This window comes from Sorex fumeus, unplaced genomic scaffold (assembly GCF_029834395.1).
Source record: "Sorex fumeus unplaced genomic scaffold, SorFum_2.1 ptg000128l, whole genome shotgun sequence".
In the NCBI taxonomy this organism is placed as follows: Eukaryota; Metazoa; Chordata; class Mammalia; order Eulipotyphla; family Soricidae; genus Sorex; species Sorex fumeus.
In genome coordinates, this window is record NW_026606185.1 from 24,877,298 (window position 1) to 24,903,029 (window position 25,732).

The 25,732-nt window shown below is 41.6% G+C and overlaps 1 protein-coding gene across 1 annotated transcript in view; it reads left to right on the forward strand.

Annotated features, from left to right (window-relative positions):
- The window catches only part of GREB1L (GREB1 like retinoic acid receptor coactivator), a 273,750-nt gene that overhangs the window by 184,706 nt on the left and 63,312 nt on the right, over nucleotides 1–25,732 (forward strand). The window contains exons 9-15 of the mRNA XM_056137907.1: nucleotides 693–812; nucleotides 2,612–2,749; nucleotides 9,056–9,241; nucleotides 15,339–15,665; nucleotides 16,993–17,121; nucleotides 17,612–17,746; nucleotides 20,889–21,086. Coding sequence (XP_055993882.1) covers nucleotides 693–812; nucleotides 2,612–2,749; nucleotides 9,056–9,241; nucleotides 15,339–15,665; nucleotides 16,993–17,121; nucleotides 17,612–17,746; nucleotides 20,889–21,086 — 1,233 coding nt within the window. The remainder of the gene's footprint in view (nucleotides 1–692; nucleotides 813–2,611; nucleotides 2,750–9,055; nucleotides 9,242–15,338; nucleotides 15,666–16,992; nucleotides 17,122–17,611; nucleotides 17,747–20,888; nucleotides 21,087–25,732) is intronic.

A 25,732-nucleotide genomic window follows, 5' to 3' on the forward strand; every position in this document is an offset into this window, starting at 1 on the left:
AAGTTTGGAACAGTGGATTCATTTGAATGAATCAGAGTCTTTCCTTAGCTTGTCATGTAATGTTTTGAAAGCTGATGGTTGATGTGAATGGGAATGATCAAATTTCTTGATGATACCAGAAGGATGAGCCTAGCTTAGAAGTAAGATTTAAACAGACATTTAAAAAGTGTGTTGAAAAACAATGAACTTTGCTGACCAAAGTAAAAGACTCAAAATTCCTCTTGTTATGCAGCTTTAGGCATATGCAGACTTTCCCTTCTTCATCTACAAAATCAGTGTATCGGGGGCTGGAGCAAAGGTACAGTGGGCAGGGTACTTGCCTTGCACATAGCTGACCTGGGTTCTGTCGGCAGGACCCCATAAGGTCTTCCCAAGCACCTCTAGTACTGATTTCCTGAGTTCAGAGCCAGGAATAAGCCCTAAGCAAAGCTGGCTGTGATCCAAAAAAAATTTGGTTTATCAGTATTCTTGTCATGTAACTTAACTGGTGTTTGATAGAATCAAATCAGAGAAAGTAATCTGGTAACACAGCATGCAGATGTTAGGTGCTATTAGTATGACTTTGCTTCATTTTATCTTTAGAGTGACTCAGGCTTTTGAAGGCTAATCAGATGAAAAATTCTGTGTTACTTTGACTTTGTTCCTTTCTTCCACTGCTAAGGACAAGATTCATCACTCTCTTTTGTCTTCAGCTACCATGTTCATATCGGGGCCACCAAAGAAACGACACCGAGGATGGTATCCTGGGTCACCCGTCCCTCAACCTGGTCTAGTTGTACCTGTTCCTGCAGTTCGCCCTCTTTCAAGAACTGGTAAGATTTCAACAGAATATGAGCTCTGAGTTTACTTAAATTAGTGAAAGTGTCTTCCACTCCTATTATTACTGTAGGTCCATGAGGGTAAACTGACCATACCCAGTATTATATAAGAATATGAATTATGGCTAATATATTTGGTTTTGAGTACACCTGGCAGTGCTCAGGGCTCACTGCTGACTTCATGTTGAGGAATCACTCCCAATGGTTCTCCAGGGACCTTGTGTGGTGCTGGGAGTCAAACTGGAATCAGCGTTGTGCATGGCAAGAACCTTAACACCTGTGGTATCTCTCCAGCTCCACCTTTGTGAAGCTGTGGCCCTTTGGTGCTTATGGTTTTATGTTCAAACCCATATATATCTATATCTATCTATATATATCTCTCTATATATATATACTGTGCTGTAGTAAGTAGTAGTTATACCAACTCTAAGACATAAACAGGCTCTTTAAACTTGTTTTTCTGTTTTGGCCTGAGAATATTACTCATGCTTCCCAGAGTTCATGCTTCCCATTTGTGAGGTCCTGGGTTTGAGCCACAATCTAAACAAACAGAAAAAGTCTTTTGACTTTTCATTCTTGGCCTCTAACGACAGAACTGAGGGGCGCCAGGATAGTATAGAGGGGCAGGAGTCCATTGGGCAGCGGTGGAGGAATAGTGACACAGGATGGTGGCATGTTGTGCTGGCATACATCTTGAAGAAGTGTGAAATTGTTCTCCTAAAGCAAATAATTTTTATAGACTAGTGGTAACTTAAGAGAAAAAAGAGAAACTTTTATTTGTTTAAATAATTTTAAATATTACATAGAAATATTATATACAGGGGCCTGAGCTATGTACAGTGGGTAGGGCACTTGCCCTGCATGTGACCAAGCCAGGTTTGATCCCTGGCATCCTATATAGTCTTTGAGAACCTCTAGGATTAATTCCTAAGCACAGAGCCAGGAGTAACCCCTGAGCATCTCCGGGTGTGGCCCCAAAACAAAAAATTATACTAGTATTTTACTGTCTATCTCTGCATCGTACTAACTAATGATGGGCTGCTTCTTCACACCCTTGTCTACTTTTCACATTTTCTGTAATTAGCGGCTATGCCTTGATAATCTAAGAGTGTGGGGCTAGGTGGGATGTGAGGAAATAAGTTGTGAAACAGAATTTAAATAATTGGATGTGGGGGAAAACCTAGAAGAAAAACCTATCAAAATGCTAAATAGTATTTATCTTCATATACAATTGTAATTGATTTTTCTTTTCTCAATTCTAATTTTATACAATAAACACAAAGTACTTTAATCAAAAAAACAGACCAATGGACTTCTAAAACATGTTTTTAAAAGTATTAAACCTGCCATCCTTGACCCCAGTATTTAGAAAGGAGAAAGACAGAGAAGGAAAGAAATTTAGAGAGAAAGAAGAGAAGGAGAAGTAATAGGTGAACAGGGCATCAGGGCTTCAGTTATACTGTGATGTGGGCAAGTGGTGTAGCCATCTATCCAAAACACAGACTGAACAACACTGAAAGCATGAGATCTAAGCTGCACCCACTGAAACTTTGTAATGTGTCTGTCAAGGTGACGGGCAGGGGAAGGGTGGAGGTTGGGGTGGGGAGGAAATATGTGAACACTGGGGGAGGGAAGTTGACCAGGGTGGTAGGATGGGTGTTAAAATATTATATGCCTAAAACTCAGCTATCAACAACTTTGTAAATCACAAAAAAATGGGAAAGTATTAAACCTGAACTGTATTTCATTTAACTTTTATGTTAATCCTTCTTTCCAAATAACTTTTTTTCCAGATTCCCTTTTATCTGCCCCAGTTTCACAGACTCCACTAACTGGAATTTTACAACCTCGGCCCATTCCTGCAGGGGAAACTGTAATTGTTCCTGAAAATCTGCTGAGTAACTCCGGAGTTAGACCAGTAATTCTGATAGGTAAGACTAAGGAATTTCAAGTTGCTTGTGTCCACTGGAACCTAGGACTGTATCTTCCTTTCCCACTTACTTATGAATGTATTCACTGATCCATGTACTGATTCTCTTAGCTTCTGTTGGGTCGCTCCTTCATGGGGTATTCAACCTGTGAACAGAAATTAGGACTATGAGGAGGTAGCTGTTTAAGGGAGCACTCTTCACGTACGTAACCATCACAGCACTCTGGTGATGGAACTGGTGAGGTTCACTGCCAAGAATCACAGGATCTGAGAGAACAGGGAACTGAACTGCCTGGAGGTCTGAGGTCTTCTCAGAGGTTATGTTTCTGTGAGGTTGCAAAGGGTGGGCAAGAGTGTACAAGGTGAAAGAGAGGAATTTCCTGTTCAAGGGACTCAAACTACAGGAAAAGGAACAAGCAGGATAGCTGACAGACTCACCCAGAAGAACCAAGAGTCAGGCCCATAATCACAGATCTGAGCCATGAAGTGTTTGTAAATAAGGAGTGTGAGTATTTCTTTTTTTTTTTTTTTTTATACAAATATAGGTTTATTAAATTTATATCCTATGATTCACATGGTTATAGAGGATGACAAGATCTGAGATCTTCAGCATGAGTTGACCATCCAGAGACCCCAGAAAATGAATATCATAGACACAGTTCTAAGTCTGAAAGCTTGAAAAATGGCAGAGCCGATATGACATAACTTTAGTCAGAAAGTGTGTAGGTTTGAGACAGAGAAAAATCCGATATTTAAGCTTTTGTTTAAAGGGATTAAAAAGTAGATGTTTCAGTTCAAAGTCGGTCATGCGAGAAGAATTCACTCTTACATAGGAGATGGTGTGTGTCTCTTTGGTCTACCCAGGACATTAACTCTAATTGGGTGAGACCTACCTACATAGGGAGGACAATCTGCTTTAGTCAGTTTGCCACTTTAAATATTAGCCTCATCCAAAGAACACACAGAAACACACTTCAATATACTGTTTGATCAAAAATCTGGGCAGTGTATGACTCACTCAAGTTGCTATGTGCAATTAATGATCACAACAGGTATATTCAGAATAGCAATAACTTCTAGGGGAACCTCATCTGTTTTGCATAGAACAGCAACATTGCAAGATGAAACTTCAAAAGGAAATAAAAATGTATTCATCAGTCTAACCAGTAATTCAGCTGCTTAAGCATAATTCAAAGAATTAAGCCACAACATGGAGCTGTATAGATGAAGGCAATCACGTATCGTTCTTACAGTGTTTATACTTTATCACTGTTCTTTATTACAGCTTGGGGACTCAAAGCTGAGTTGTTACTTGAGATTGTTGCAAGAACAGCCATTTTCTAACAATTGTGTTAGAATTATACTAGGAAGGAAAAATTCCATTTTTTTTCAGGAAGAAAAATCTCCCTTGGTTTTGTGGAGACTAAAAGTCATATTTGATGACTGACAAATGCCACATGAAAAGGATGCTGATCATTTTCTGGGAAAATGTGATGAAGAAGTCACATATTATCCAAAAAAGGGAATGAACTGAGAACTGAATTTGCCAAAATATAAATCCTCTGACCCTGGGAGAGCACTGGTGAAGGATATCCTGATCAATATTATTGAAAGTACCTGGAATAGGACAAGGAAAAGACATTTCAAAAATGGACAGCTTCTAACTTTACAAAGATACAGTTCTTGTTAAAAATTGTGAATAAGGAAATCAAGAGATTTATTGATAAGAGTTAGAATATAAAAGGTTGTTAGTTGAAGAAAAAAGGGATTCAGATATTGCAGATCATATCTTAAAGTACAAAGGTAAATTACTTTTTTAGATGCCAGCAACAGATAAGTGGGATTTGCCATTTATAATAACATACAAAATATGGAATTCATAGAAATATCTAACTATGTGAGGAAGACCATTAAATCTTTGATGAAAGAAATAAGTAAATGCAGACTCAATAATGTTAGATGTCTGTTTTTTCTAACTTGAGCTATATATTCAAAACAGCCCCAGTCACAATCCTAACAAATTAAGTTTTAGATGTTAGCCAAGTAATTCTAATGTTTATAAAGAATGACAAAGTTGCAGAATAATCAGCACAATGCATAGCATACTTGATTTGCAACAGGGTTGCAGGTCCCCAAAGCAGTCATACACTGAAAATTATTATGTCAAAGATACTTTTAATACATCTAACCTACCAAATATAGTAATTTAGACTGTTCTACTTAAAATGTAGTCAGAATAATTATTTTAGCCTAAACCTGGGCAAAGCTCATGTGATAAAATTTATCTTAAATAAAAATTTAATATCTAATGAAATTTTTGAACATTTTTCTGAAAATGATGAAGAAAACTGTTATATGTGTTCAAGCCATTACTTTATGCAATTGCAAGTAATGTAGTAAAGTTAGAGAAAGGCAAAGCAAAACAAACTTTACTTAATCTTGGATCAGGTACATTATGTATTTTTTTTTTTTATTTATTTATTGAATCACTGTGGGAAAGGTTACAAAGCTTTCAGGTTTATGTCTCAGTCATGCAAATATCAAACACATTTCCCTTTACCAATACTTATTTTTTCCCATGAAGAACCCCAATAAAACCCCACCCCCCACCCCTCCCCGTCCCTGTGAGGCAGATGAATTCTAGTTAACACTCTATCCGCTTTGATTAGATTGTTTCAATAAAAGATTCACCACTATTATTTAGAGTTTACCCCCCCCCCCCAAATCAGACATGCTGAAAAAGCATTGTGAAGTGATTTGCTTTCTCCAGCTGGGTTCAAGAATTAAATGTTGGTTTTGGATTTCTGCTATTTTACTTATTGACCCTGGAAGTATTTCTACTGAAAGTCAGATAGTTAAGAAATTGGTTTCTGTGTTCTGGAGTCGTGGCCGTGCTGGAGAGCCGCTCGTGGGGGGCAACTGGTGGCCTCGGTAGGGCGTGAAGGGCGGAGCGAAACGCCCCCCTTCCCATGAGGTTTTAGTCACCCCCGAGTGTGAGTATTTCTGAGCTGTCGTTCCTACCCTTGATGGGCGTGAATATAAGATGTCTGATAGTAGAAGTATAGAAATTTAGGGATCCCTGAGTTTTAAAACTTGGTCCCTTTTATGTCCACATCAAGAGTATCCTCTTTTGGGCTTCCCCAGGAAGAGACAGCCCTCTTAACCTTCTAGACCTGCATTTCTATTATTTTTTAATGTAGGAGTACTGCTATTTATTCAGCCACTGATTAGCTGATTGAATTGGGCATGAACTCCACCTTACTTTTTTCTTTTCATTTTTTATAATTTTATTTATTGAATAACCGTGAGCACTTACAAAGCTTTCGGGTTTAAGTCTTGGTCATACAATGAAACACCCATACCTTCACCAGTGCCCATTCTCCACCACCAAAATCACCAGTATACCCCTATCCCACACCCTCCCCCTACCTGTGGGGCAGATGATTTCCACATTACTCTCTCTCTACTTTGTTCACATTCAGTATTTTGACACCAGACCCACCATTATTATTTGGGATTTTACCCCAACACTCATCTGCTGAAAAGGCAACAGTAGACAATTTGTTTTCTATTGCTGGTTAAGAATAACATAAAATGTTGCATGGCTGCAGTAGTGGCTGCGTGATTTTGAAATTCCGAAATTTTAACACTTAAATCTGCTGAGTTCCGAGATTTGTTCCTGAGTCTCTGGGATCATGGCCATTAAGCAGTTTGATCAGGAGCCAGAGAGGCCATTCATGGGTGGCAACTGAGGGTCTCATTGGGACGGGGAGGAAAGGGCTAGCTCCACCCCCATCCCGTGAGGCCCGTGTGTCTCATCACTGACGCCCAAACCTGACTGTCCAGTGTCCTCTGGAGAATGGCAGCCACCGAGCCACCTAGGGGGAGCAGGCGGAAGGACAGCACCTTTCCCCCCCCACCCCGGGTGGCCGGGTGACAGTAACCTACTGTGGGTTCGGGCGCATTTCTGCCAAAAGCCACTGGGTTCCAAGATCTGCTTCTGAGTCTCTGGGATCATAGCCATCAAGCATGGATCAGGAGCCAGAGAGGCCGTTTGTGGGCAGCGACTCGACTTGGGGTCTCATTGGGGTGGAGAGGAAAGGGCCGGATCCACCCCCATCACGTGAGGCCCCACGTGTCTTATCACTGCGGGCCCAAACCTGACTGCCCAATGGCCTCTGGTGGATGGCGGTCACTGAGCTGCCAAGGGGAAGCAGGTGGAAGGACAGCTCCCTTTCCCCCCTGGGGTGGCCCAGCGACAGTAACATACTGCAGGAACCGAATGCATTGTTGCCAAAAGCCACTGGGTTTCGAGATTTGTTTCTGAGTCTCTGGGATCATGGCTGTTAAGCAGCTTGATCAGGAACCAGAGAGGCCATGCCTCCAATTACATAGCTGAGCCCGAGGTGGTTTGTGGGTATGTCTCCCACATACCTAATTTTTGGCCGTTTACTTTCTTGGTAAACTTTGCCCCAAGTTTTTGGACTCTGGCCAAAGGCACAGCAGCAATTTTGTGGTATCTGGAAGTCTGAAGGCACCATGAGGCTGCTGTTGCACTCACGTCACAGGTGCAGATTGACCTGATGGTGGCACCATACCCCCATAGACCTGTGTTTCTAAACCAGGGACTATATACTGCAGGAGCCTCTGCGATATTCCAAGGGGAGCACAGGTGAAAATCGCAAAAATAGGGGATACGGTGCATAACTGGGGAGCCCAGTTGGTCACAGTAGGGTCAAAGGAAGGAAGCACGATTGGGAGGGTGCTGGCCTTGGAGAAGACTCAGACGCTGTTCTAAACTGACCCTCATAGTCCCTGGAGTGTCTCTGTGAAGTGTTCCATGCACCTGTGGTTGGCTTGAGCCTTCTGAAGCTGTTAGTTATCAGGCAGCTCTCTCCACAGCTTCTTGCACTATTGCAAGCCCAATTGTTCAACTATTCAAATTCCATATGATCAGCGAGTTCTTATTGAGCAGGGGAGCATGGTCCAAAACTAAGCCTTAGAAAGATACATACGTGGTATATGGAGACTTTTGGAGGGTGCCATTTAGAAAGACAAATGGACAGTTATCTCTGCCACATAACCGAAATGGCATATTTTCAGCATATCTTTGTCCCATCTATTTCTAAGATAATTTGAAGCTGTTTTCCTGACATTTAGAGGGAGAACATTTAAAAAAAATTAGCTAAAAGAGCAAAAGACATGCTTTGATTTTGTCGCTGATTGGTGAGTATAGCCTTAAAGTTTTTTTTTTTTTAAAGAAAATTTCGGGAGTGAAGCATGTTGATATAGTTTCTCTTTTGACCTTATTTGAAAGGAAACTTGAGGAATGTTATCAGAAAATACATTTTTTTAAGATTTATTTTTATTTTGAGCCACACCTAGCAATGCTGGGTGGGCATTCCCAGTGCAGTGCTCAGGACCATTCCTGCCAGTGCTCGGGACAGAGTCCAGGGCTCCTACATGCAAAACAAGCACTCAGCCCTTTAAGCCATCTCCCAAACCCTGGCTTTTATCATTATTATTACTTTGATTATTGTCATTTTTTTTTCTCCCTTCCCTTTTTGCTCTTGATGTTGTGCTGTCAGGCATCTCACATGCCTTCTGTGGTATTTCCCATTGGTTGCAGTTCTTGCACACCTGCTCGCTTGGGGGGCAGTGGCGGGCTCAGTTAGCTGTGGTGCCCCCTGAGGGTCCCCATCTTGCTCACACACACACTTAGCAGACTTTGTTTCTGACTGCAATGTTTGCAATATCTTTAGTTGTGGCACTCGCTCCGGGTAACTCACACATGTGAACTGTGGCTCTGTCTCACAGCTACCTCCTATTTGGGTGTCAGAGAATGCACCAATCCACCAGCACGCTTTCAGCCCGCTGCAGCCTGCGCAGGAATTCCTGCCCAGGAATGGTACTCATGACCTCCTGCTTGCAAGTCAGATTCTTTTAGCCACTGAGCCATTCCCCAGGAAATACTTTATTGCCACAGTTTTTTATAAGGAATACAGCTCATTTCAGAAAGGCTTACCAGGCCAGTCCTCAGTGGCAGAGATGTAATAGTAACACAGGTTCCTTCTGGGGGACCCAATGACAATATAATTGGAGTTCTTTGTTTCCTGTCCATCAGATTTAATGATGTTAATAGAATTTGGAGCACCCAACTACATCACTCGAATTGACATATCTGAGTGATTTGCAGATATCTGAGAGCAGGGGTCTTTGGGTTTTGCCTCTTGGAGACTAGTGGATTTAGAATACCTGGTTGAAGCTCAGAAAATGTTGACCATTCCTGACCTCTTCTGTTGGGCAGGCTATGGCACTTTACCCTATTTCTATGGAAATGTTGGAGATATTGTTGTGAGTCCTCTGCTGGTGAACTGCTACAAGATTCCACAGTTGGAAAGCAAAGATCTGGAACAATTAGGGTTGACGGGTAGCCAGCTCCTGAGTGTGGAAAATATGATTCTTCTGACCATACAGTACCTCGTGCGACTGGGTAAGCTTTTCCCACCAATCATTTGTTGGTGAAAATGTGATTCTTTTTAATAATACAACGTTTTCCCTTCCCCTCCTTCCATGCATTCATCAGCCTTTCTTATCTCACTCTCCCTCTTTCACTCCTAACATTCTTTTCCTCCCACCTCATACTGATGTTCCCCTTGCTCGCTTTCCTTTCATCCACTGTCTCTTTCCCCACCCCCACCTCCATTTGTCCCTCCCATCTACTCTTTTCTTGCTTCGTGTGTCGCGCCTTTGGAGAGAGAAATAGCTCCACCTAGTGCCCGGTCTCTCGGGACAGTCCTGCCATCTCCAAAGCAGTGAATGAAGATAAAGCTGAGGGCTGCACCCTAAGGAGCCTGGCCGAGCCCCTTTGCCTGAAGTTCAGCAAACGCAGCCATTGCCTCAGACAATCATTTTCCAATCTACTTTACCTTTTTATCATGTTTATGTACACTCCCTGCACCCATTTTTGTTTAAACTTCTGATGCATCCCTTTCAGGCTGTCACAGCAAGCTTTCCCTCACTGTAACTGCCTGGAAGATTCTCTACGCCTAGGGCAAGGAGATTCATAGGTCATGAACCCTTTGTTTCCCCTATTGATGCATTCTCCCGAGCCAGGGTGGGCGTGTGCCTGTGCCCTGACAATGCTATGGAGGCTCACCAGCATTTACATTGCAATGTCCTTTATTTTGCAAACTGCAGTGGGCCATCTAATATGCATATTAATTATACCCCCTCCAGGACTTCCAGCCACTGATTTACTTAGAAACATGTTGTAAAATTACATGTAAAAATGTTATCCTCACTTGCGATATTTTTTCCCTTATGTAGCAGATTCCATTCATTTCTTTTTATTGATTTAGTAATGATTTATCATACCATAGAATGTTAGAGGAATAACTTAGACTCTTAATTTTGGTGAATTTTTTGATGTTTGGAGATACTTGGGTGTTAAATAATGAAAGCATAGTGCTAACAGTGTTTGTGGGGCGGGAAAGAAAGCTTCAGCAGGCCTGAGTTCTCCTTAGAGCATCTGTTAGCAGTGCTGCTTCTAACCTGGGCTCCCAGGCGCACCATCACCACCAAGCCAGCTTTCACACAGTCTGGCCCTGATACAGACTTTTGGAATCTTCAGTGCTTCATGAACCACATTCACTATGACCTGTAACTTGCTAAGCATGCTTACTAGTAGCTGATAAAATTATGAAAATCTTGGCTCTGTAGCTCATTTCATGTTGTAATTTTGTTTTTGTTTGGGGGCCACACCCAATGATGCTCAGGGGTTGTTCCTGGCTCTGAACCCAGAAACTACTCCTGGTGGTGCTTAGGGGCCATATGGGATGCTGAGGATCAAACCCAAGTTGACTGTGTGCAAGGAAAGCGCCCTACCCACCATACTATCACTTTGGACCCTTGTATTATAATTTTATTTATTTATTTTGGTAGCCTCCACAGTGCTCAGGTGTTGCTGCTGATTCAGCACTAGACAGGTCTCCTCAGCAGTGCTAGAGGTCTCCAGGATTCCACCTGGCAGTGTTTGCAGAACTACGTGGTATACATGGGAATCGAACCCTAGCCTGCACTCTGCTGTTCTAGCTCCTGGCCCCTAGGTGGTGGTTATAATAATTGTATTGACTTGACTGTGTTCCAGTATCTAAAACCAGCTTTCCAATGCTGGATCAATGAAACAAAACCACATAAGGAAAATGCTATTAAAGCAAACCAAGCCAATCAGTATAGCATATTTTTCTGTCTTAATGACAATTTAAAAAGAAGGTTCAAGGACCAAAGCAATAGTACAGTGGGTAAGGCCTTGTTTTCCTTACATGCGGCCAACCCAGGTCGATACTTGGCATCCCATATGGTTCCCTGAATACAGGAGTAGTTCTTGAGTGCAGGCCAGAAGTAGCCCCTGAGCATTGCCAGGTGTGACCCAAAAAGAAAAAAAAAAAAGTACAAGTTAATTGAATGAACTAAATGGTCAAAAACTAAATATCTTGGTTTAGATTACTAAAAGCTCTTGTCTTGGGGGGCGGGGGGGGGAACTCTAGAAAAATCTCCATTCACTGAACTGCTGGCAGGCTCCCTAGAGTTATTAGCCCTCAGTTAATTAAGTTGGTATTGTGCAAGATGAGTAGTTTTTGATTTCTAGGTGCTAGGCCCAGTGATGCTGGGAGATGAACCACTTCATTTGGTGCCTATCAGTAGTGTTGGGGACAAGGGGCTGGAGGGAGCAGGATCAGCTCAGAGCCTCATGCTAGGCATGTGCTCTACTGCTGGAGCCATGTCCCTGGCCCTAACACTTTTCATGAAATCTAAATCTTATACATTGGAATTCCTGCCTCTCAACCACTAATTCTGCTGCCCCCGACTATTCTTTTGCTCTTGTTTTGAAGAAAACAGTAAGAATATTTCCACAGGCATTATAGATAAAATATTATATTATAATCTATCAGATGGTATATTTTTGCTATCAATTATAGAAGTTTAGGAAAATAAACCCAAACTTCTAGGAAGGCAGGTCTAATAGCTGTAGTCTGATGGTTCACTTTTTGGGGGGCGGAGGGGGTGAGAAAAAAGAAGAAGCAAAAAGGTAAAAAGAAAAATGCTTCAGAATAAACAGGCATACTCCACTACAGGTACTAAAAAAAATTCTCTGTCATTTCACAATCTAAAAATCTTTTCAGTAGATAATGAAGCCAGCCAGTTCAGAGATTCTTGGAAGGCTGAGTCTGTTAAGATCTTTTCTTTTCTGATTAAGGTGGCTATATTGGAAAAGCCATCAGATCTGAGTTACTGCAGGTGAGCACTCAAAAGGAAAAATTACTCTTACTAAACTTGCAAAAAGTGGAGAAAAATGTTCCTGCAATTTAGCTGTAAAAGCAGAGAATGAAGAAATAATGGGAGGTGATTGGAAGAAGGATTTCACTAAGAATTCTCCTATCTCCCTTAAACTTTGATACATTTTTCTCCATTTTTTATTTTCTAATAGTAATCCAATCATATCTCTATAAAACAGAAAATGCTGTGAACACATTTGACTATTTCACTTTCTTATAGTGATTTTATATTTGAAATTAGCTGTGCTGCCTCTTAGATTATATTACTCCACTCTGGTTTGGAGCAGGTTTTATGGACATGTCTGTTACCAGTCTCTGAGCTTTAGGCTGTCTGTGAGAGCAAACAGGAGATAGAGACCACATGCATTTGAGCTGTTGTTTTCTCTAATGGAAGAATGTTTCAAACTGACAACCACTGGGCCAAAGATAGTACAGTGGGTAAGGTGCTTGCTTTGCATGCAGCCTATCCAGGTTTGATCCCCAGCATCCCATCTGGACCCTAAGCTCTCAAGGAAAAATTCATGAGCAGGGAGTAAGCCCTGAGCACCGCCAGGTGTTGCCCAAGACCCAAATAAATAAATAAACAACCATCTTCCAATATCTGATAGTACAATTTGATTGACTTTCAGGTTTCCTAGTATGTACTAGTGACCTGACAAGCATGATACTGATAGATAAAACTAAAGGAAGATCAGAACCTCAATAATAAGAATACCTCTCCTTTGCTCCAGCAAGGGATTGGGGTACCCTTGGGAAACAGAAGCACAACGTGACCTTTCTTTCCTTCCTTCTTTCCCTGCATGAAGAGGGGGAACATCCCTTCTAATTTCACTCTCCTACTTTGCGCCATCCACCCTCCACACTACCCAGGAAGATCTGATTTCTTTCATTCAGAATTCCCTTTTAAGATATGTATATCATTTGACTGTTCCAGTCCTGGAAATGACTGGGCTAGAGCGATAGCACAGTGAATGGGGCATTTGCCTTGCATGAGGTCAACCCGGGTTCGATTCTTCCGTCCCTCTCGGAGAGCCCGGCGAGCTACCAAGAGTATCCCACCCACCCGGTAGAGCCTGGCAAGCTACCGAGGCGTATTCGATATGCCAAAAACAGTAACAAGTCTCACAATGGGGATGTTACTGGTGCCTGTTCAAGCAAATCGATGAACAGTGGGAGGATAGTGCTACAGTGACAGTCCTGGAAACATGATTACAACCTTTCTTGATCTCTCTTTCCTAGAGTAGAAGAGCAGGGGCGAGGAAAGACACTTAGATTCCTATTACGGGGTATTAAAGGATGTGTCTGACCTTCCCATATAGAGGTCCACTTCCTTTTTCCTTATTTTTTCACATCGGACTTAAAGCCCCGAGTACTGAGGCTGTTGTTGGATCTCAAATCAACAGACACTGAAGAATTTGTGTCTGTTCATGAGAATCAAATCTCACATTCACAGAGCAAAAGAAATGACACTGAATAATAGGAGCAAACATGGGTTCAGGCTAAACTGAAAGTAATGTCACACTTGGGTCACTTGGGTGCCATCAGTGACTTAACTTGTTTTGTTCTAAAGACTGAGTTTCTAAGGAGAGTAAGAGAAACAACATTCCCCCAAGATCGGGGCCACAGGTCACCCTTATAAGCCTGACCATAGCCACAGCTCTGGGAGAGATGACATACTTAAGAGCCCAGAATGCTGAAGGAAAACTAAATGATAAGAAAATTCTCTATCTGGGGGAAATATTAGGCTCCCTAAATATAGTCTGGAAGATAATGGAACTTAATTTTCCTTTAAACAGTTTTCTCAAAAGTTGATTAGGGGTTGCTGAAGTGTTTGCAGGGAGCTGTGCAGTGCCAGGAATCTAACCCGGCCTCACTGGCCAAGCATGTGCTCCAGTCTCCTGCCTTTTCTATTCCTTTTTGGGCGTGGGAAAGGCCACACTCAGTGGTTCCAGGGGCAGCTGCTCTGGAACCTGCATGATGCTCGCTGTACAATGCTGGGTTTCAGCTATATGCATCGCAGGCCCCGATAACCTCTGTGTTTTTTATTAGGTTGTTTATTTGTAAATACTGTTTCCCAATCTGTGATTGGTCTTCTTTCCTCTTGATAATATCTTGTGAAGAAGAAAATTTGATTCTAATTTTGTTGAAGTCTGGTTTGTAAATTCTTTGATGATTGCATGTTTGGTGATATATCTAAAGTTACCCATTGTCATCTGGAATTTTTTTTATGTTATCTTCCCTGTGAATTTTTATAGCTTTGTGTATTATGTCTAAATGTAAGGTTTCTGTCTAAATCCACTTTTTTTGGGAAGGGACCACACCTAGCATGCTCAGGGTTACTTTTGGCTCTGCTCTTAAGAGGGGCTCAGGGTATTATAGGGAGTGCTGGGAATCAAACCTGGTCAGGATTGTGTAAAGTATCCTACCTGCTGCACTGTCTTTTACACTTTTAGGCAAGCCCCTAAAACTTCGTTTTGTTTTCTTTTTGGGCTGGAGCACAGTGGGTAGGGTGTTTGCCTTGTAGGCAGCCAACATGGCTGACCCGAGTTCGATTCCTCCGCCCCTGTCGGAGAGCCTGGCAAGCTACCGAGAGTATCTCACCCTCACGGCAGAGCCTGGCAAGGTACTCGTGACATATTCGGTATGCCAAACACAGTAACAACAAAGTCTCACAATGGAGACGTTACTGGGCCCGCTCGAGAAAATTGATGAACAATGGGAGGACAGTGACAGAGATATATTAAAATAGTTTTCCAAGTACCTGTGAATAAAATGAGAAATGAGTGAAACCTAAAATCTATTACATACCAGTAGATTGATTAGCTTCTTATGTAAACTTGTCCATAATGCCAAGTTTAATAGGTCAAATAATATGCCACCTGCAGTGACCATGTTCCAAGGCTTTCAATGAAATTGATACTATTTGTGAATGAGTCTCCCTTTTAAAAATACCAAGATCTGATGAAAGAACAATAGAAAGCTGAGTATTTCTTTTTTAATACTGAAGCAGAGAGAGAAGAGAGTAGGTCATTTCATAATGGGAAACAACTAATAGGAGTCTGTACTTGGGGCCACTACAGGGAAAGGAGCTTATTTCCCAATGGGAGCAAAGTGAGTTTAGAAGTGGGGGATTTGTGCATGTATTCGTGTGTATGTGTGTGTCTGTGTATGTCTGTGTTTCTGGCTGTGATTAAAGTCATTCTCATTTCATGTAGGTCCTTTGATTTCTCAAAGCCATTCTCTTTCATATAGGTCCTGATCAGATACCTCTCAGGGAAGAATTTGAGCAAATCATGCTGAAAGCGATGCAGGAATTTACCCTGAGAGAGCGAGCCCTGCAGATGGGTGCACAGTGTGCACCTGTGTCCCCAGGACAACTCCCCTGGCTCGCGAGATTAATTGCCAGTGTGTCTCAAGACTTGGTTCATGTGATTGTGACTCAAAACTCTTTGGCAGAAGGCATTTCAGAAACATTGAGGACTCTCAGTGAAATGAGACACTATCAGAGGTTACCAGATTATGTTGTGGCAATTTGTGCATCAAAAATCAGAGGGAATGAATTTTGTGTGGTAGTATTAGGTGAGTAATTTTCGTTGTTATTTTTAATTTATTCATTCAGTCATCTGTCCACTTAAAAATATTTATTGGGTATCTCAGATATCATAATTAATCTGTGGTGTTATTGCCCCAATTAGAGTTCTTCCTCCTAATTTTAATTTTTCTTCTTTCCTCAGATACCAGGTTTTCATAGCTCCTAGTTTGGCTGATGTCCCTGTCAGCTGGCTATGTGAGCATAATTTCAAAGCACAGCCTAGTAACAGATACCCTTGTCTCATGTAACTTCTGTCCTTAAAAGGTTCTGGAAATGTTAACCACTCTAGCATGTGATAAAGCTATTGCCACAGGTGGCCTAAGCCAGTTAGTCAGATTTGCCAGCCTCTCAGCTCATGTTTACCTCTTCACCCAAGATACACAATATTATAACACTGACCATAAGGAGAAATTTCAGAAAGTTGGCACATTACATAATGCATTTTTATTTCCTGTGCTAATTTTCTATCAAACATTGTCCTGTGTAGCTATCTGGATGAGTTTGCTTTTCTTCTCTCTTGAATGAGTCTCACTTCTTCCAGCCTAAGAGGTTAAGTCCTGTCACTTCAGTAAAACCCTGCTTCTCCTTCTTGCTCTTTCAGAAAATCTCAGCAAAAAAAAAAAAAAAAGGTGTGGTACAGTAGTTATTTGCATTTGCAAAACTCAGTTTGATGAAAGTCAGCTTATATTTTTAAGACCAACAGTTTTACTGACCTTGCAAAAGTTTATTCTTCATTTTTAACTGTTCTTCCCTAGTCTTTCAATACATCAATGGTAGTTTTCAATGAAAACCATCAGTGTCATTTTTCCCCTGATCACATAACATTATTATATAAACATCTTTTGTTTTAAAATATCATTTCAAATGCTGTGTAATAGTTCATTTTTATATGCCTTATTTGGGTATTTTTGTCTGTTTATTTTTTTAATTTTATTATTGTTTATTTTATTTATCTTTTTTGATGGGAGACAGTGTGCTGGGGACCACAAAGGGTACCCTGCGATTCTCAGGGAACCACACTGTATCAGGGATCAAACCCAAGGCTCTGAGCTATCTGGCAGGATAGCTGACATCTAAATCTTACATCTGAGATATATATATATGTAAGTGTATATATATTATATCTCTGATATTGTATGCCAGACATGCACACCAGCCCTCTGAGCTCTCTCCCTCAACCCTGTGCCTTAATTTTTTTATCCAGGCCCCTATAGCTCTATATTTTAGTTGTTTCCAATTTGTGCTGTTATAAATCATGTCCCAGTGAACATTTGTTCACTGACACGCTATCTCCTTTCCAACTCTGTTCTGCAGGTCAGCATCAGTCCAGAGCGCTGGCAGAGAGCATGCTTACCACAAGTGAGTTTTTGAAAGAAATTAGTTATGAGCTCATCACAGGAAAGGTCAGTTTCCTGGCATCGCATTTTAAAACCACATCATTAGGTGAGTGGTGGAGCAACACTGCCAAACCCTAGCTGCATGATTTTCAGATTTTTAAATCTTAGCCTGTCAGAGAGATGAGTGTGGAGCATCTGCCTCCCAGCTGACCCTTCCCTTTACCCTGTCTCTCCGAGTATTATCTTACTGCCCAGATTGGCCTCAGCTCAGCCACTGGCTTGTTGTGTGACCTTAGGCAATCCCCTATCCCTGGCTTTTCATTTTCTAATGGTAAACAGAATAAAAAACAATGGTGCTATCATGCCTGCTTTGGTTATTACAACTGTCAAGAGAAATACAGTATGTGAGAGTATATAATTTATATACACTTATACTCTACAAACTACAAATGATACAAACAAGGGCACCTCAGGCCATGGAGGCGCTGGAAGCCCAAATTTGAAGCCCTGAGACCATCAGTTGGGGGTCCCTGGGCCCCTGCTAGGAACATATCTTTCCTCGTAATCTTATCCCCACTTTGTTATGTGGTCAATAGGTGATGATCTAGATAAGCTGCTTGAGAAAATGCAGCAAAGAAGAGGAGACAGTGTGGTGACTCCCTTCAATGGAGACCTGAATGAATGTGTGTCACCGCAGGAGGCCGCTTCGATGGTTCCCATGCAAAACCTGGGTAATGTCACCTCAGCCCTTCACCCAAGGGAGGAAATTGGCCCCTAGGAGAGGAAGTTAAGTCATTCTGATGGCGGTTCATCATCTCGTGATGGATGGGGCTCCCATTTTCAATGCCTTATAATGTGTGACATAGATCAAAGGCCTGTACTGAGTTAATATTCTCCCCTTGCCTTCCACCGGGGTCCTTGGTGAACTTCTCCTAACTCTGCTAGCTGTGCCTCGAGAGCTGAAGGGGCTCACCAAGGACTTCAAATAATTGCTTATAAGAGTCTAGACCAGGACCCAAGAGATAATACAGAGGGTAAGATACTTGCCTTGCCTGTGGCTGCTGTGGATGTCACAATTTCTCAGCCCTGCCAGGCACCATTTCTGAGCACAGAGGTCAAGAATAGCCCTTGAGCACCACCAGTGGTGCTCCTCTCCCCACAGAGAGAGAGAGAGAGAGAGAGAGAGAGAGAACCTAAATCAGAGTTTCCCAGACTTATTCAGTGTGCCATACCCTTTTCAGAAAACTTAATTATATTGCAATCGCACTGGTAACCTATCCTTTTAAGCAAACAGAAAGTGCCCCCAGTTATACACAAGGCTGCTATCCCCTCAATGCCCCCCCTTCCAGGATATTTCCTGGGCCCTTCAGAAGGTTGGTGTTGTCCACTCTGAGAAATGCCCATCTAGGCCAGCATCTTCTACCTTTCAACATCTACGGCCAGAGCCTGTCTGCAGGCAGTGCATACTGGCCCGAACCGGCAGTTACAACCAAGGCAGCAGGCCAGTGGTTTTCTACCTTTCTACACCTGAGGCTGGCATTGTTTGCAGACCAATGGTTAGAGAACACTGTCTAGCCCATAGACCATGTGAAGGGCTCCTAGATTCCTTTGGGTTCAAACTCCTTCCCCAATTTGTTGATTGATAGGGACAACATAGGAGAGAACAGAAAAAAAGAGCAGGAGAAAGAGATATGAAACAGATCCATACAGCTGCTGCTGACAGCCTTCTGGCCTGCACTTGCTAGGAATGCATCATATTAAGATTGCCTCAGCAATGAAAGGAGCCTGGCTTGACAACAGCTTACTCAGGAAAATAAATTCAAATATAGAAAAAGATTCTTCTGACTTACGGGTTTTATTTTGTAATGAAGGGATTGTCCAAATCATAGGTTCCCATACTTCTTTGGTCTGCTGCCCCAATATTACTTTCAGAAAATAAATCATTCAGTGTCCCCTAGAAATCAACATTTTTATAAGCAAACAAACAGAAAATACCCATCCAGTTATAAGTATAGCTACTACTCTATCCCTGGATACTACTGCAACCTGCACCCCCCAAGCCGGCAGTATCCCCGTGTTGGGAGACACTGATCAAGATTCTCTAAATTATATTTGTAATGTTTTGGACTTTCTGTTTGTTTGGGGTCCAACTGGCAGTGCTCCAAACTTATTCCTGGCTCTGTGCTTAAGGATCACTCCTGGAGCAGGTTTGGCCCATATGGGGTGTCAGGGATTGAACTTGGGTCAGTTGCATGCAAGGCAAAGTGCCTTACCTGCGTGTACTATCTCTCTGGCTCTGACTTGGACCATTAACAGATTAAAATTATTTTAATTCGCAGGAGTGGTTATAGATTTCCCACGTACCTATCCTTGATTTCCTATTTAGGAAAGATTGCTTAAAGATATTTTTATGTCTTGGGGCTGGAGCAATAGTACAGCGGGTAGGGCGTTTGCCTTGCATACGGTCGACCCGGGTTTGATTCCCAGCATCCCATATGGTCCCCTGAGCACTGCCAGGGGTAATTCCTGAGTGCAAAGCCAGGAGTAAACTCAGAGCATCGCTGGGTGTGACCCAAAAAGAAAAAAAAGATTTTTATGACTCCTCACACTTCAAAATTTGCTAAGTTAAGTTCTAAGTTATACATTTAAGTACTAGTCTCTATGCATCCAACCTGTGAAATGAAATAAATAGAAACTTACCTATCAGAAGACAGAATTATTTTTATTATTTTAACATTTATGGTCCTAACAGTGTGGGTTACTATTGAAAGTTACAGCTTTCGCCTTTTCTAATGGGATCTCTCTACCAGTATTGGCACCACCTGTATAAATGTTCCCACCCTGTCAGGGCTTTGTGGTGTTGGGGGTCTCATGACTGCTACCTTAGCTTTGGCCAATCCAGTTTGGTTTGGCATTAATTAGCACAGTTTAATTGGGCCCTTGTTTGTGCCAGGCATACTCCCACATGTGTTCCTAATGCAAAGTAACATTTTAAAGTCATATTGGATGCTGCCTGTTCGGGTGTTCACCTGACTACACTGTCTTTCATGTGTGTGTGTGCGCAAAGGCACGTATAAGAGATTGATTGCTTGGTTATGACTTGTGATATAAAGCTCCTGACATGCTGGGAGTATCTGGGCAGTGTTTCTCTAATACATCACCTGTTGAGTGGCCAGCTGGCCATGTCATGAGTTAGGTCTCTTCAGATAATACAGGCGTCAGCATTGGACATGACCACAGCCATCTAGAACTGCCAGATCACAAGAACTGGCAAAGTCAAGTGGGAAGAAAGGTGAATGTGGTTCCTCCATGACCTTTGTATTTTGTGCAGTCACAGGGGAGATGAATCTTATACCATGTTGGAACTGGCTTATGGTGGAGGAAATGATTGCTGTGGTGCCATCCACAAAGCTCAAAGGAATTCAATATTATTGTGGTTTTGGCATTGTCTCCTTCCTCAAGCTGGGCCTGGGTTCAGGCCCCTGCCCTGTGCTTCTACTTCTAAAGAAAACCAGAAACTCTCTTTCCCCTGGCAGTGCCTCTGGCTCATTCTGTGAGAGCAGGTTTCTTCCCGCCTCACTCCAGCAAGCCTGAGCGGGGTGGGGGAGAGGGTAAGTAAATGATTTGTGAGACAATGGAGCAGTTTCAAAATAGTAACATTTGTAAAACTATCACATCTGCTTGAGTGCCTTCTTTCAACCTAGTTGTCAGAGATAAGAGGCAGATCTATTAAAACTCAATCCCAAGTATGAATAGAAATTGAGAAATCTTGGTAACTGTACCATGTGGATAGTATATGTACCTGTGTGAATTTATAGTGGCCATCACAGAAGTGAATTAATTTTGTTCTTATGACTTTTTTTTTAATTTTAGATGTAGATAATGAAACCTTCCAAATTTATCAACCACAGCTAACAGTTGCCAGAAAACTCTTATCCCAGGTGTGTGCTATAGCAGACAGTGGTAACCAGAGCCTGGACCTTGGCCATTTCAGCAAAGTGGACTTCATCATCATTGTCCCAAGATCAGAGGTTCTGGTCCAGCAAACTCTTCAACGAATTCGACAATCAGGTAAGATGAAACTTTCAAATAGGATCTTACAAAGATCCAACCTTAGATTCTTACATTATTTCTCTTGATCATTCCAAATGTTTATAAGTCACCCCAATCTTTTTCACAGTAATTAAAAAAAAGTACAAGAGCATTTTAGATGTTGCTTTGAATTTATCCTCAAGTTTTTATTCATTCATCCTCAATATTCATTTCTAGGTCAAGGGTAAATTGATATGCCGATTTGAGTCAGTGATGTCATTCATGGAGTAGAAACTGGTCATTCTTCTGTGAAAGAGAATTTTCACAAGACACAGAGCCGTATATGTGATGATAGGGTTTCTACCACATGAACTCCATCTAGGGCTTGGATAGCTCAGACTCGCCTAAGTGGACTCACTGATATTTAGCAACACTCTCGTCACATTTCAACCTTGACACCAGAACAACCCGTCCCTTGTCAACACTAAAAACCTTCATTGAAAAAATATAAAATTAGAATTTCTCCTAATGACTTTTATAGGGATAAAAAGTTTCCCAGCAAACATAAAAAGGCAAGGGAAAAAAATTCTAAACATGTTTGGGAAATAATATCCCTATGAAGCATAAAATTTGCTTAGGCTTACAAGAATCAGTAAGGAACTTAGAAAATTGAAAAGTGAAAAGTGAAAATTGACAACTAAAAAGTGTCTGCCTTTAAACCTAGATTTGAAAAGGAAATTATAAGTGTAAAGCTGCTTCTGATCACCTTAACTGGAGGTGAGGAGGGATTCACACATAGTGTTTTTATTTTTATTTTTTTAAGTACCTCTTAACAGTCTTTTATTCCCCTGGCCCCAAATCTGTTTGTTTTGTCCTGGGAACTTCTGAACCCAGGGTCCCTCTCAGACATTTATAGAATATACTGTTCTGGGGCTAGAGCCATAGCACAGCAGGTAGGGCGTTTGCCTTGCACAAGACCGACCCGGGTTTGATTCCCAGCATCCCATATAGTCCCTCGAACACCGCCAGGACTAATTCCTGGGTGCAGAGCCAGGAGTAACCCCTATGCAACGCTGGGCGTGATCCAAAAAGCAAAACAAAACAAACAAAAAAAGAATAGATAGAACAGTAGTTCTATCAACAAGCTATATCCTTTGACCTAAGTGCAGAGACTTTCATTGGATGGTGAATCTTTTTGTAAATTTTTTTCTCAATATAGTTGAAAGCAGATGGGGCACAGAAAAATTCAGAACTACTTAAAATATAGCTTTTATGTTCCATATCTATCATACAGTCTTCCTTAAACTTTACTGTGGATATGGATCACCTGGGGATCTTGTCAACATTCTTTTTTAGTGCATCTGGGTGGACTGGAGTTTCTGCATTTCTAATAAACTCCCTGGGCTCGGAGGACCATATTTGAGCAGTGCAGCTCTAACAAAAATCTTTCTTTGCTAGATTTGTGGGCCCATTGAGCTGACAATAGATTTTTCTTCTACTTTCACATCTTACTGGCTACAACAGATACATATCATCTTTACATCACTTTAACAGGCCCAAGAGCCTGTAGACTTCTTTGAGCCTCTAAAATTCTGAATGGCAAGTTACTGAAGACTTGTTGGAAATACGAACATAAGCAATAAGTCAGAGAAGGTCAAATCTCTCTCAGAAACTAAAGTGGTTTCCTTAGCAACTCTAAATGGAGGGAAATAAATGGGCTTTAGCCATATCTAGCATTAGCCAGGTATTTTTTTCTTGAGAATTCTCACTTCCATAATATAGGAGGAGTGCCTTCTCTTACAGGGATTTGACATGTACAGGTTGGCATTTGTGACCTTTCTGAGCCTGTGATCTGATAGCCTAAACCATGCCTGAACAAACAACATAGCAGCTGTTTCAAGTGGTGAAATCATCCATGGTCAGCATTTGTGCTCTCTGTAGAGCTCTTTCCTGAAATAACCTCTAATGACATGTACTTTCACCTTAATAAATGCAAAACTCTAAATAAAACTTAGCATTTGTCACAGATGAATAAATTGTAGAGATCCTTTCTTTTCCTTCTCAAAGCCCTCACATTTTTCTAAAGTGTATATTTTAAGATTCTCACATCTCAGAAAGGTACCAGTATTTGTGCAGTTACATAAGCTTAGGAACCAGAAAAAATCTATTTTAATGATAGATTTGGAAAATTCTAGGCAAAGCATATTCTAAAATTTATCACATCTGACTTTGGCATACATACCACATTTTTGCTTCTTTAGCAATAACTTCTATATTTTTAAAAACAACTCTAGGGGCCAGAGAGAAACCTTAATGGACTGAGCACATGCTTTACATGCAGAAGGCCTGGGTTTGGTTTCCTGGGCAGCACCAGGCGCACCCCCTGAACGCTATTGGGTGTGGCCCCAAAACAAGCACATTTATTCTTGGGCCAGGGAGATAGTTCAGAGGGCTGGAGCACATGCCAGTCATGTATGAGACCCTGAATTTGATTCTCCCTGGCACCATGTAGATCTCTGAGTCTCTCTGGGGTGAGCCTGGCTCCCCAAAACAGCATCTGGGCTGCACAATCAGGTCAAGTATTACAGGTGGTGCCAGGCCTGTCATGCACTTCTGGGAGACCCCCACCAAATAAAAAACACAGTTATGGCATTTTCAGTTTTGAAGAATACAAAAGTAGAAAATGTCAACATTTCTGAGTTTAAGGATAACCAGTGTTAAGTAGGGTATTAACAGTGGCTTACTGCCTAGTATTGCAGGCTCTCTTCTCTTCCTGTGTGTCTCTTTGCTCAACATTCTAGAATGTCCATTTTCTTATATTATTAGTAGCCTTTATATGCATCAGTTTTAATACGGTATAGTGTCCTATATATAATGGCACTCAAATTTACCTTTCTATACTGTAACACATAACACTGATGGTAGGAATAACAGTAAGCATGTTAACAGGTAAGAGGAATTATCTAGGGCAGGGTGCCTAGCAGAAAGTTATCCATGAAAACTTCATAAAACTTATAGCTATAAAAACAGAAAGGATTCTCAAGAAAGCATCTGATTCAGTTTCCTCATGTGTTGTCATGTGAATTGAGGAGAACTTTGTGTAAGGTCACTGAGGGAGCTGGAACAAGGACTGTGTTACTCTCTGTACTCAGTTGGTACCACTCTCGAGCCTGGCACCTCTTCAACTCATACTTGAATGGAGGAGGGTGGAAAGGACCAGGCAGAAGGAGAAACAGTGTCCAGTCACTCCGTTTTCTGCTCCCATTTTTCTTTCCCTAAATGAAGCATTTCAGCAGCCAGCCTGCCAAGAAAAGCACAAGCCAAGGAGAGGCAGTCAGGGCATGCAGAAAGGGCACATCCTTGGCAGAGCATGTGTGACCAAAAGAAAGACGGTGAAAATAGAAACTATCACATTGCTGCAGACCCAGCACTAAGGCAGAGCAGCTCACAACTCCCATTCCAATAGAGGAAGGAAAGACGAGGGAGAAGGAAACCACAGAAAATGCTGTGGGGAAAAGTGTAGCTTAAAAGAATCGAAGTGGATTAAAGATTTTTAAGTCTGCCAAAATGGATGTGTCCTGCTAGCATGCAGTGAAGACACAAGGAATTGTTAGACTCTAAAAAATAACTGCTTTAGGGACATTTTGGTATTTTGTTTTTGTTGTTTTGTTTTTTTTAATAGAATTTGGTATTGTCACATAAGTCAGAAGAATCCAAGTTCTAGAAATTAGAATACAAGGTTATCTGTGCAGTCAAAATATAAATCACTTGAAATTCAAGGTGGGTGGGATGAAATCAGAAAGCACTAGTGACTGTATTTCCTCCTTTCCTGTGTTTCTGTTTGAGGTTGGGGTCTGTTAGCGATGTTCAGGTACCCGCAGCCACAGCCACTGATTGTTGGCCCATTGGGCTAACAGTTCCTTCGGGGCTGTGCCCTGGAGTGCCAGGGCATTCCCTCCAGCACTTTGAATTACCTCCTTGACATCCCTTATCCTTGCTTTTAAAATGCTATAAATGAGGCCCCACTTCCACCCAGCCATGTGGAACACATCTCTCTGTATTAAGCAGGGAAGTTTTGTCATGCTTAGGGATGACTCGGATTTGATACTTCAACTCGTGCCTGAGTTGAAAGAGCCAGCAAGATAGCTTGATTCACTGATACATAAACTACTCTGTCTCAAGTATAGTTTGGATGCAAGGAAGTTTTGAGGCAGAGATTGGGAGGGAAAGAAAGACAGGAAGACATTCGTGCTTTCTAAAAATTATTTTCTTGGTCTTTATACTTCCCCATCGGTCACTCTCAATGGAGCAGAAAAATGACAGCCTTTATCGGGCAGTAAAAAGGGCAGAAAGTAAAGGGATCCCAAGAAAGAAAATGCTAGGAAATTACTCTGGCCTTAAGTAGAATAGAGACAGCTTCCTTGTGTGTGTATACTGAGGCAGTACCTAAAGTTAGCATGCTTTGAGATTTTTTAAAAAATGTTTATGGTGTTTACAAGATCATAAATGTTGGTGTTTTGTGGGTACAATTTTATCCTACCACATCCACCACCACCATACCATCTCACCACCAGGAATATTGGCACTGTGTATATTGGCTCATATAAGTACCAGTGTTCTCTACCACAGTCCGTTGGCATTCTTTCAACCCACTCCCCTCCCAGTGACCTCAATACTGTAACAAA